Source organism: Blennius ocellaris (genome assembly GCF_963422515.1).
Source record: "Blennius ocellaris genome assembly, chromosome: 4".
NCBI classification, from domain to species: domain Eukaryota; kingdom Metazoa; phylum Chordata; class Actinopteri; order Blenniiformes; family Blenniidae; genus Blennius; species Blennius ocellaris.
In genome coordinates, this window is record NC_137653.1 from 21835416 (window position 1) to 21848102 (window position 12687).

The 12687-nt window shown below is 41.9% G+C and overlaps 1 protein-coding gene across 1 annotated transcript in view; it reads left to right on the forward strand.

Moving 5' to 3' along the window:
* Positions 1 to 12237, forward strand: part of adamts9 (ADAM metallopeptidase with thrombospondin type 1 motif, 9) — a gene marked incomplete at both ends in the record, with an annotated part of 31837 nt that extends 19600 nt beyond the window's left edge. The window contains 6 exons of the mRNA XM_080495682.1: positions 1411 to 1530; positions 5018 to 5125; positions 5216 to 5383; positions 7050 to 7298; positions 10431 to 10592; positions 12049 to 12237. Of these exons, the coding sequence (XP_080351808.1) occupies positions 1411 to 1530; positions 5018 to 5125; positions 5216 to 5383; positions 7050 to 7298; positions 10431 to 10592; positions 12049 to 12237 (996 nt within the window). The remainder of the gene's footprint in view (positions 1 to 1410; positions 1531 to 5017; positions 5126 to 5215; positions 5384 to 7049; positions 7299 to 10430; positions 10593 to 12048) is intronic.
* Between the last annotated feature and the right edge of the window lie 450 nt (positions 12238 to 12687).

The window sequence follows — 12687 nt, forward strand, 5'->3', positions numbered from 1 at the left end:
GATGTAGAAAACTGGGTTGTGTGGTTCGTTCAGCCTATGGTGGTCAGTATCTATCAAAAGTGGTCCAAGAATAGGGGAAGTCGGGGAACTTATGGCTCATTGATGCATGTGGGGAGTGAAAGCTGGCCTGTGTGGTCCAATCAAGCAGACAAGGTCAAATTGCTATTGACTTTAAAGTTGCTTCTGATAGAAATGTGTGAGAGGAGACAGTGTATTGCTGTTTGCTAGACATTGGAGGACCTTGACAATATTGGGCAGGTGGTCATAGTGTTATGGCTTATATGTGAATGTTTCACAACTAGGTTGAGTCTATCTCTCCTTGGAAGAGATAGAATTGTGTGATATGTTGTGTGGCTCAGGTAGATGTGTTCAAATGATTTTATGTTCTTCAACTCCGCAACTCAATGGACAAATCATTTAAAATGCTTTCCTCTTTGGCCCTTTGTAAGGCTAAATTATTAAATTATCTCCTGTCCAACTAAAACCCTACTGAGTCTGAGGTGACTGTTTTTATTAAATCCACTGTTAGTTTTCTCTGCTTGTTCTTCCATGATCGTTTTTTCTTATAATTCTGTTTTATATTCTTATTCTGTGCAAATGAAGAATAAATTAGCATTAGCAAGCTCAGTATGATGGACTGCTCTGTATTAAAACTGCCTCCCAATTGCTTTAGCTACATGTAGAAAAGCTCTTATTCTAACTGACATCGAGTCTTTCAGTGGTATTGATGTGCGGGCTGAGGTGTTGAAAATGAACACATCCCCTGAAGATTGAGTCTGAGTGCTGTTCTTAAAGAGTTATCATCTCATACATCAATATGAGTAAAATTGAGTTAGAAAGTGAGCCATCAAGACTCATTGTTTTCCCCCTCTGCAGCAGATCAGAGACAGACACCAACTTCCAAAAGCTATAGGATTATCGCCATAGTCTACAGTGTCTGCCTGTGTACACAAGAACTGGACACCCAAAAATGTGAGATATTTTCGCGCCCCCCGTCAGAGGATGTGCACACGTTAAGGTATATTTGAAGTAGTTTAATGAAGCGTGGTCAAATGGTAGCTGAAGTTGCCGCCACACAAGTTTGACCTTGTTTCACTGAGGGCGGTGAGCCAGAAGAAAGTGCAGGATCGCACCCTTTGACGTAGCTACAGTGGAAAAGTGAGCCGGTGCGATGTATACGAGCGTCCTGGTGTGTTTGATCCCTTGAGACTATTATCAGAAAGGAAAATCCGTTGTGTTAAGGCTGTTTTATTAACTTGTTTGTGAGGGGGATTGCTATGTCAGCTTAGAAGAGCCATCTGTTTTGTGCTTTCTTTCCTTGTCTTTTTCTCCCTGGTTCAGTGTTGCTAATGTCCCCCCCTCCACCCCCCCAACCACCACCTCTTTTTTTTTTTCTCTGTTTGAACCCAGTGCACTACCTCTTGCGGGCCAGGCTACCAGATGCGAGCAGTGAAATGTGTGGTTGGCTCTTATGGTGCCGTCATGGATGACACTGAATGTAACGCTGCCACACGACCCACTGACACCCAGGTAGGAACCTTTTTTTCTTCCTCATCCTCCCTTCAGTCTGTGCTCTTCCTCCTCCTCCTCTTCCTCCTCCTCCTCCTCCTCCTCGCAGTTGTGCCATGGCCGACGCCACACTCATGAGACGCCGTCGCCTGAAACACACACAAATAAACATTTAATCTTCACCTGGTTTCAATAGAAATATCCTTTCTGATCTGGTAAGAGAAAATGAAGGGGAAGTTAAACCGGACTTTATAAACCCACCCCACGCAACTCTCAGACAGAATCCCTCAAAGGCATGTGGTCTTTCTCTGTTTTTCTTCAAAATATCCTTGCCTTAATTATGCAATAGACACTCAATGTGTTGCAGAAGTCATGTTGGTTTTTAGGACTGGAACACACCGGAAGAAAAGACCTACAGTCGAGTGGATGAAAAAAAAAAAATCAAACAGGAACATGTTCCCACCATCTTGCACAGATATGCCGTCCTCACCAACCAGGAAGGAAACACCTTCTGACTGAGTAAATACATTTGGCAAGACAGTGAATAACTGGGCACCAACGAGCAAGCTCACTGAGAATACACATTTAGGTTTTATTGAAATAAATGTGGGGAAGAACAAAGACTACAACTCGATGAGAAGAGAGAGTTTGGTCATTTCTACAGTCACAGAATAGGCAATTAAATAGTGAAAAACACTGGGAGAGGTGTTTATTGTAGAGTTTTCCTGAATTTCTTTAAAGTTCCTGTTGCTGTTCAACATTTTCATGAAATCAAGATGGCAGACACAAGTAGTAAATCTTACTACCACCCCCCCCCCCCCCCCTCAAGTGTCTTCCATTAGAGGACAACCAGGACAGTCTGGCCCCATATGAACGGAGTGGAAAAGAGGGGTGAATGGATAAATCAGTTGTGATGTCAATTTTCAATAACATATAGTAATGGCTGCACAATATCAGGTGAACATGTGTGATAATGTTGAGTTTTGTGAGAACACTTAAGGTTATACGCATTGTTTTTCTGTGTTCATTTCAGAAAAGTTTAGCATTTACACAGCAACGTGTATTTGTTTCTAATGAACCCACACACGTGTGCAGAGAACAACACTGTTAAGTCCCTCTGACCCTCTTAAGCTTAAGGCACAGGTGTGAACTCCCCCAAACATGAAACACTCGGTCACTTTTCTTGAACTTATTACATTTCATGAGAGTCAGTTTCTGTGGCTTAGTCTCCTCCTGTTTCCTCTAACAACCAATCAGCTTGCGCTATAGACATACGTTCGTATGAGGCCCTGTTTTACCGACAACCTTCTTCGTGAAAATGCATCATTTTGGCATTTTTGTTTCAGAAAAGTTTTGTGTTTAGACGTGTTTTAGACTCTACACAAAGATGGCTGAAACAATGATGTAGTTTTTCTGTAGGGCCACTAGTGGGTGCTGTTTTTATGCAATTAAAGCATCTATGTATGCGAGCAGAGAACAGTACGCTGTAAACATTGAAGTTCCTTCAAACTGTATATATTTGTTGTTTTGGTCCACTCAGTATGGGTTGTTTGTAAGAAAAAAAATGTGTCTTCAGATGTGATCCAGATGATTGTGCAGTAAAGAAATGCACACTTTATTAGATAAACTCAAAATTCAAGGATCAAGAGCACACAACTCATTCATTGCTATGAATTAATCCTTCTCACACATGGGCAGAACTATTCCCTATGACCGTAGTGCACATGCACAATGTCAACGTTTTGGAAAAGTTTAGTTTTCCTCGTTTACACAGAGACGGAGTTGGAGCGTTTTTCAAAAAGTTGCGTTTTCGGTTGCTCCGAGTCAATTTTTTTTTTTCCTTTTTAAAAAAAAAAAAGAAAAAAAACGTTGTTGTGTAAATGGGACCTTAGCCTGGTGGGACTTCTAAAGATTATATTCAAGATGCAGCAAATCCTATAGAAACCCTCCCCAAACAAACAGGTTTTTTTTCTAAAGTTGGCCAAGCCAATTACTTGAGCAATGACCTACAACAAGCATTTCATATAGTTCATGAGTTTTCATCCCAAATGATTTTTGCTTAATCTGTCTTTGAGGCAGTTTCCCTAAGAGCACTGTAATCCTTCCAATATATTGTCATGACAGCAAAGGTTAATGGGTTTGTTTTATTAATTGAGCATTTGATAGATGATTTTGTTGTTGTTGTTGTTTTTTTTAAACATAGATTCATAACCATAAGGACCAGCCAAACTTAGCCCACTTACTATCTCCAGCAACAACTATCTCTTGGGATTGAACTTGTTTTGCTCGTTAGCTTCATGATGCAGCGTCCTGCTTCTTGAATCATTACCTCTTGAATCATTGTCTCAAAATGTTCACAGATTTTTCTCTTATATTACTGACATATCAACATGTTTTAGAATATGCATTGAACTCACAGTTCAGTGTTTTGAGTCAAAAGACATTGACAATTTTGCATGGTAAACATTCAAACACATATTGAAAGTGTCTCAGAAAGTTTGAGCATTTTGAGCTGAATGAGAGTTTTGTTTGGTCAGCATGGGGCGTACACCCATTTCAGAGGGCTGAGCATGCAGACTCAGGATGAGGCCCCCCTCTAGTCGCAGCAGCTCTTAATTCCGGTGCCTGGGCCGGCAGAGACCAGTGACCAGTGACCCTGAAGCAGTCGCCCCACCTCGTTGTGATTCTAACCAGCCAGCCATGAAGTGGGCCACCAGGCCGCTGGTCCCACCACCACCACCCATCACTGAGCAGGACTTACAAAAAGAGAGGAGAATTGATGGATGGAGGTCCGAGCACAAAGCGGAGGAACGTGGTCTGAAAAGATTGTTTGCTCGATATTCCCGCAAAGAAGTAGAAGAGAAGCCAACCAGCACTTCGGTCTCATAGACAAAATACAAAAAGCTCCAAAGTGCAAAATGTGAGGAGGTGTGCATGGAGCGACTTTTAGTGCTACCATGAGGCCTATTTCTTTTTTTTAGGGGGTAGTGTGTGGAATTTGTGGTCAACTCAGAGTCTGTGTGACCTGATTAAGGGCTTCATCTCTAGAGACAGGGGGTCAGAGGGCACCAGAGGGCATGAAGGGAAAAAATAGGAAAGGGCGGAAGGTGAGGGACAAGGGGGTGGATTAGGGGTGGGGTTTATGACCACGCCAGCATGGGTATTGGAGCCCTGAATACCACTCCACTATGACCTGTTATGACAGGGATCAGGGCTTTATGCTGAGTGGCTTACTGCCACAATCCATAGTTTGAACTGATGGGGCGGACCCTGTTAATGTTGTTTTGGTAAGGTTGGGGGTGAGGGTCGGGGGTGGAGGGCTGATGGGAAACACAACGACTCTCAAATGCAGGGCTGAAAGGAATACAGTTAAAGTTAATGACTGTCCCATGTCGGAAGAGCTATCTGTAATATTCATGGTATTTGGTAGTCAGAGACAGATGTTGGTACAGTATATTCATTCTGTTAATCACTGCATGAATGAGTGTATGTGTCCCTTCTTCCACAGGATTGTGAACTGGCCCAATGTCCCAGCAGCCACCCAATCCCCCCAGGGACCAAAGTCCCTTCCCACCAGAGCCACAAAACCCAGTGGCGGTTTGGATCCTGGACCCAGGTCGGCCCACTTGCCACGTGTATTATCACTTTATTGTTGTTGTTTTTTGTATTTTAGCAGCATTGCTAACATTTGTCACCTGCACAACAGTGCAGTGCCAGCTGTGGCAAAGGGACGCGGATGCGCTACGTGAGTTGCCGCGACAACCAGGGTGGCGTGGCGGAAGAGGCAGCGTGTGCCCACCTTCCCAAACCCGCTGCCAGGGAGGTGTGCTCAGTGGTGGCCTGCGGACAGTGGAAAGTGCTGGAATGGACAGTGGTAAGAAAAAGAAGAAGAAATGTGTGCGTTTGTATTTAACAAAGCTGTCGAATAGTATTTCAGAAGGCGTGCAAGCTCAGCCAGAGTTGGAAGAACACTTCAAATAAATGAACATGTGGCAGTGAATTTTCCCGTTCCTGCCTAAGATCTGCATCTTTTATTTTTATTTTTTCTTCTTTTTAACAGACAGCGTCAGCATTGAGGATTAACTTAATTTATGTCATCAGCACTGTCATGCAGATGTTTTTCTTAGTAAGATCTAGCTCTGTTGGTGGAGAGTTATTCCCACCAATAATCAGTGAGTGCTCACAGCACTTAGATGTTGGTGTGAGAAAGGATGAGGAGACAGGTTGGCAGCTGGTGCGCAAGTGTGGATCCATAACTGGAAAAGGGTGCCTGGCAGACCAGAGATGTGTGTGTGTGTGTGTGTGTGTGTGTGTGTGTGTGTGTGTGTGTGTGTGTGTGTGTGTGTGTGTGTGTGTGTGTGTGTGTGTGTGTGTGTGTGTGTGTGTGTGTGTGTGTGTGTGTGTGTGTGTGTGTGTGTGTGTGTGTGTGCACGGAGGAAGTGAGAGAGTTATTCGGCGCAAGGCGCAAAGTTTCTGGAGCTGAGAGATGCAAGGGGCTGCAGTGAGGGGGCTCCAGCCTTGTTTACAGATGTTTCTCATCAGAGCCCTGGTGATACAGTACAGTCAAGACTGCAGGTCTGGTCACCATACACATAAACAAAACACACACACAGGCACACCCACACATCAACCACCAAGCCAAAGACACTCATTGACCCCCTGAAGAGAAATAGTTCATCTCAGGGCCAAAAACAAATTTGGAGGCCTGTCCAAAAACACACGCACGCACGCACGCACGCATGCACGCACACACACACACACACACACACACACGCTCTGATATCACAGATTTCTGTTATTGTTTTCACAGTCTTTACAGCTTAATTTAGTGTCACATCATATGCTTCTGCTTCATGTGTGTAAAACTGTCCTCCAGTATTTATAATCCTATGAAATGTAGTGACAGAGATGTGTAAACATCTGGCTCGTGTACTCCCAGGCCAGGTTTTTTTTAAGTAGACAGCTGTTGCATAATGTTGTATAATAGATCACTTTTTGCAAGACAGAGAGAATCTTCTTTGGAGCAGCTGAGGGAGAGAGCATTAGTACTTATTGGGGGACCTCGTAATATTCCGGGGCGTCAAACACATTTTAGTTCAGGGGCCACATCCAGCCAAAACATCACCTTGAGTGGGCTGAACCGGTAAAATAGTGAAATAATAACATTTAAATTTAACCTTTAAAGTTTTCCTTTGTAGTGGTGCAGAGTATATGGCATGAAAATGTCTAGATTTTTGCATAACCAAACAATCACTACAGAAAATTAGTTCAGAAAAGTATTACAATCACAACATTGGGCCAATTTTAATGAAACCTCTTGGTGCAAAATGCAAATTGAGCTGCTGTTTGCAGTCCTCTTGTTTTGTTGTCCCATCTTGCTTTTAATGGTAGAAATTGTTTATTTTAAGAAATTATATCAGCTGGTATTACAGTAGTATCTTCCGATAAGTAACGTGACGTTGACAGTTCAGCTTTGTGTCCAATTATCAGTACAGGCCAAATGGAAGAATTCCTTCCTCACCCTGTGTTTCTGCCGTCAGTGCTCGGTAACCTGTGGCCAGGGGAAGACCACTCGAGAGGTGGTGTGCGTCAACTTCAGCGACCAGGAGGTGAGCACCAGTGAATGCGACCCCGACGACCGTCCCACCACGGAGCAGGACTGCGCCATGTCTCAGTGTCCACCCCGGTCCAGCGAGTCCCGACCTCTGCCGTCCTCACCCAACACCAGCTCCAGGAACAACCTGCCACGCAGCCAATCCCACCAGTGGCGGACCGGACCCTGGGGCGCGGTGAGACACCGCACACACTACAACCTCATGACACACAGATTCAATTCTCTGAGGTTTGACAGTAAACATGTGACACGTGGTTACAATATCAACGCCAGTCACACATTATCTTTGAAAGAAGCTAATTGTGAGAAGTTTTGTTACATTTGGACAATTTCTGTCAATGGACATGACTCATCTGTCTCAAACATTGGGCCTGATTTATTTACTGAAGGGATCATCGATCATCATTCCTTGATGTTAGTTAACCAAGATGTCAGTCTCTTGACTGTTCCTGGTCTACTTTGTAATGTGGCCCAATCATTGGAACTCCCTTCTGCGTGCAGCCGCTATGCGCGGCTCATATGGTCCAAATGTATTTTGCATTTGCCGTCAAGCTTCCTCATTGCTAATAAGTTATTTCCAAGATTAAAAAAGGCACTCAAACTTGATACCACATGAAAACTGATCTCCAAATTGGGTCTATTACGTCTGACAGATGTCAGATGTGCAAAAAAACTAAATGTCCATAATATCAGTCATGTTTCCTAGAATCCTAGCAGTTTATGCTCATGGATAATTCAATGTGATCTCTGGCGCCTGAAAGCAGTCCCATCCATGTTTAACACATTTGAAGGTGCAAAACAGCTCAGCCTTGAGCAGAATAAAGCTGCTGTTGTTCTGAGAGGAGTTTCATTCAGCTGCACCCAACCAGGTTTATTTGTGGTGCTTTGTTTTAAGATATGTTGTCTTTTGTTCTGAGGTCATCCCATCTTTTCTCAATTTCTTCTCTTTTAATTTTTTTTTCCTGCAAGTTTAACTTTGTGACAAATCATCTCCCATACTTTGCCTTTTTTATTTAAATATGTATTTTTTTTTCTTTTCCCACCCAAACTTCCAACTTCATGTTATCAACTCTCACTTCACCCAATCTTCCCAAGTTGGACTTAATGGTTCTTTAATAATACTTTTTTACTACATTATAGATACTTTTTCTTGATCACTTTAATTTTGTTAATACTTTTTAACTATTGCTGGTACTTTATTTACTTTACTATTATTATTATCAATATTATTTCAAATACATATTATCCTCTCTCTCACAGACGCTCACTCACATAATGATAGAGCTACCGCTATTTGGACTTAGTAGTGGCAATATGGAGGGGATACGAGTCAGCAGCGAGCAGCAGGCAAGCTCAAAACGTCATGCAATTTTTGGGGGGGTTTAGGTATGTTGTTAGTGGTGCTTATTTTGTCACTCAATAAGCCACAAAGCATGCTCAAACAGATCACACTATCCTGTACAAATAAGTACAATTTGTTTGGGATTAAAGTAACTCAGGTTCTGAGAGCCCAAATCAGCAGTTCCCAAAATGTGTGTCTAATGCTCAACTGTTTTTTTTCACATGCCAACATGTGTTCCTTGTAATTGTAGTGACCACGTGTAGCAGATGCCTGGAATTACTTTTCAGTATTCACTTTGTTTTTAATCAACCTGGAAGTAAAGCACAGGTCTATTAGGCTTTAGCCATTTTAAAGCAACATCACGGGATAATGAAAGTTAGCATTGTGCTCTCACTTTCAGTCGCTGTTGCTTGCACGTTCCCCAAAGCCTCAAAGCATGATAAAAAAAAAATCATCCAGATTTATTCAAAACTTTAATGCTTTTTCATAGAAATATAACTTGTTATATATATAAGATTTAGTCAGACGAGGCCTGCAAATGTTGAGTATTATTATTAGTTTTAAACTGTATAACCTTCATACATCCCTTAAAATGCATTGTTATTCCCACTTCCCAGCACAGGAGCCATTGTCTCCACATCTCCCTTTAGCTTGTGGGTGGGATTCATATCCCTGGTATGACCGGCTGGCCACAGGTCATCTCACCCTGTTTTTTGTTTTTTTTAAGTGGGTCAGTGGTGATCAGAAATAACCTTCAAATAATTCTGGGAAGTGATCAAAGCTATTTCTGGGGATTTCCTTCCTGTGACCTGAGGATTTCAAATCCAATATTTAGTCTTCAGACATGAGTTGCCTGCTGGTATTGACTGAATGTCTGTGGTTGCTTTATGTCCAGGGTGTGATTTGTAGAGAAAAAAATACAGGGTGAGGGAGTCACATTTCTGAATGGGTGCACTCAGAATCCACTACAATGTTAAGGTACACACTGCTTTTTGCCACTTTATCGCACACGGCATAATGGCAGGTTGTTGGTGAAGGTGACACAAGACATGAAAACCTTCATTTACTTTCATTTACATGCAAATTTATGCAAAGATCCAGTGCGGTGGAACCATAACCCTCTCTTACTTTACCCCTGCCAATTGTACACAATTGATTTCTTTTCCAGTTGAAAAAGCATACACTTGGTTGCTTTGGGTATATTGCATGAAAAGTGAAGGAATTTCCCAGGAACTCATGGTGAAATTTGGGTAAAAAAATCCACTTGCAAGGCCAGCACTCAGTCAACATTCATAGAACATTTGATTGAGATTCGCACTACTACTATCTGATAAGCCTGTGTATTTTTGGAACTTATAACTATCTTGCAAAGGTATAGAAATGCCAAGAAAAGTTGTGTGAGGTTAAATGAATTCAGTGTCTTTCGTTCTCCCTGCAATCACTTTCTGATCAGACGTGAAGCAAAATGGATTTCATGAAATAAGATGTTAGGTGAAGATGTCAGAATGGATGAATATCAAACTGAACATCAACTTGAATCCTCATTTCTCATCTGTTACACTTTCTATTTCGCTAAAAAGCAGGGTTTGAAACATCTGCAATGGCCATGAGACTCTAGGGAAACCAGTGTAAATTCAAGCAAATTGGAAATGGTGCACCTGTGCATGTGTTTCAAGATACATTTCGAGAGGAAACCGTTCACTGGATGTCAAAGGCTCAGTAAGAGAGGGGTTTACTACAGAAAGAGAGAATCACATGTTCAACTTATATATACCTTATTTTCTACATTGAAGATTTCTAGTCATTTCTGCATGAGTCTTCTTTGCACTGTTAGTCCATTTGTCATTTTCTTGAACTGAAATGTAAACACTGTATCCCTCCGGGACTCGTCCACGCCTGCACACCGAGCATCTGTTTCCAACAACTGTATTTCTGACACTGTGCGCCCTCTCCCTTTAACAACAGTGCTCCAGCACGTGTGCGGGAGGCTTCCAGCGGCGAGTTGTAGTGTGCCAGGACGAGAACGGCTACCCGGCCAACAGCTGTGAGGACCGCAGCCGACCCAATGAGCAGCGATCCTGCGAGTCAGGGCCGTGCCCCCAGTGGATCTATGGGAACTGGGGAGAGGTGAGACACGTACTGCTTCAGCTTTACGTTGCTTTTGAGTCTGCTTAGCAGATAATCACTGTTAGCCAGGTGCATGTTCTTTAACCACTTGCGTTCAGGGGACAGCCCAATTTCATCTCTACTGAGCCAGATCAGTAAAATAGAAGCATAAAATCCTTTAAATGTAAACGTTAAAGGTTGTCCTTTGTTGTTGCACGTTGGGTATGCATTTTGAAAAAGTTAATATGTTTGCAAAACTGAGTGATTGGTCCCAAAAGTCACTACAATCTCAACAAAAGGCCAAATTTAATATCAATTTCTTTGGCAAAATTCTTGAATTGTTCCCAAAAAAATTTAATCTCCTATAACTTGCACTGTGCCGCCTTTCGCATGCATGTTTTTACTAACTCATAACGACAGCATGGCTTTGAGGCCCATTTGCAGTCTTTCAAGGCAGCATCAATGATATCTGTGTCCGCTACTGTTAAGAAATGTGTTGGAGAAAAAACACTTCTTATTTTTCTTTTCATGGACTCAATTAGAGCCTCTTGCAGTCCAGTTTTGGCCCACATGTGTTTGTCCCCGGCCCCCCTACTTTATATCGTATTTATTGCAATACCACAACCTAAAATTTGATGTAAGAATATTTTAATTAACCTTTAGATAAATAGATAAGCTGATGCTCCATTTACTATACATAACATAGAATATAGTGTAAATCATTTTCTACTCAAGAAAGTAACACGTTTCGCTATTTCTAACTTGTGGATTTCTGTGAAAGATGAGCTACATGCTATATTGATATATTGAACACCATTTACCTACTCATCTATTCCCTAATCATTTAATATTTGCAAATTTTAAAAAAAAGTCTTAAATGTGACACACAAACAGTGTTTGGCATATGTTGTCAAACTTGGGAACATTTTAGGGTTTCATTGATTTGATCATTTATTTACCATATGTTCAAGTTAACTGCAGATGAACTGGCTAGAAGCGGTAGTGTCAAAGTCACTTTAGTTCAGGGGCAACATACAGACCAATTTCATCTTGAGTTGGCTGAACTGCTGAAACAGTGCCATAATAACCTTTGAATTTAAACTTTTCTTTGTTATGGCACAGATTATACATGATTTTTTTTTTTTTTGGAAAAACGAAACATTTATCCCAAACATGATTACAATCTTAACATGACTCCAATTTTAATGATAATACTGCAAAATATCGTGAAAAATTTTTCTTTTTACATTTTCACAATTTGCTTGGTAGTTTGGCGGGCCAAATTGGAGCCTGGTGCAAGGCCGGTTTTGGCTCATGGGCTCTATGTTTGACAAGAAGGAAATGGGAAGAAAGGTTTACTCAATTTAAAAACAAATATAGCAAATTTACCCCATGAAGGGTTTAACTTCACAGACTTTAGTACATCTGTTGATTAGCGCTGGTGTTTTCTTCACTCTGTGCTCTCCGTCTTCTCCAGTGCACCAAGCCGTGTGGAGGCGGCATCAAGACGAGGCTGGTGGTGTGTCAGCGTCCGAATGGCGAGCGCTTCAACGATCTGAGCTGCGAGATCCACGACAAACCGCCAGATCGCGAGCAGTGCAATACTCAGCCGTGCCCTTCTAGCCCCCACTGGAGCACAGACCCATGGAGCTCGGTACGCTCATAAAAAATACTCTCTGCTTTATGTTCATATTTTCAAACGCATGTAGTTGCAAGGGGGGGGGGGGGGGGAGTGTATGACAGTGGTGCTTTTTGCTCTGGAGGTATCACACTCCAGCTCGTCTCCTCTAACCTTTAACCACCTCCACTTCCTGCTCCATCCCTGGTGCCTGTGATTGGTTGGTCAACATCTCCTCAAGACATTCAACAAAAAAAAAAGAACAAAAGAATTTCTATGGCACTTGAATGGCTAAAAGAATATATATACACACTTGTGCCAAAAAAAAGTACACAAAATACTTCAGTGACAGCTGTGACCATTAGAGTATTTTCTTTTTTTTTTGTCAGTGCTAGTAACCATAAAACTGTTGTTGAGCCTTTTTATTAGTTTTTGTTTTTGTTTTGTTTTTTGGAAAATTCAGGATCTTTTTGTATCACAATCAAAGTTAGTCTTGTA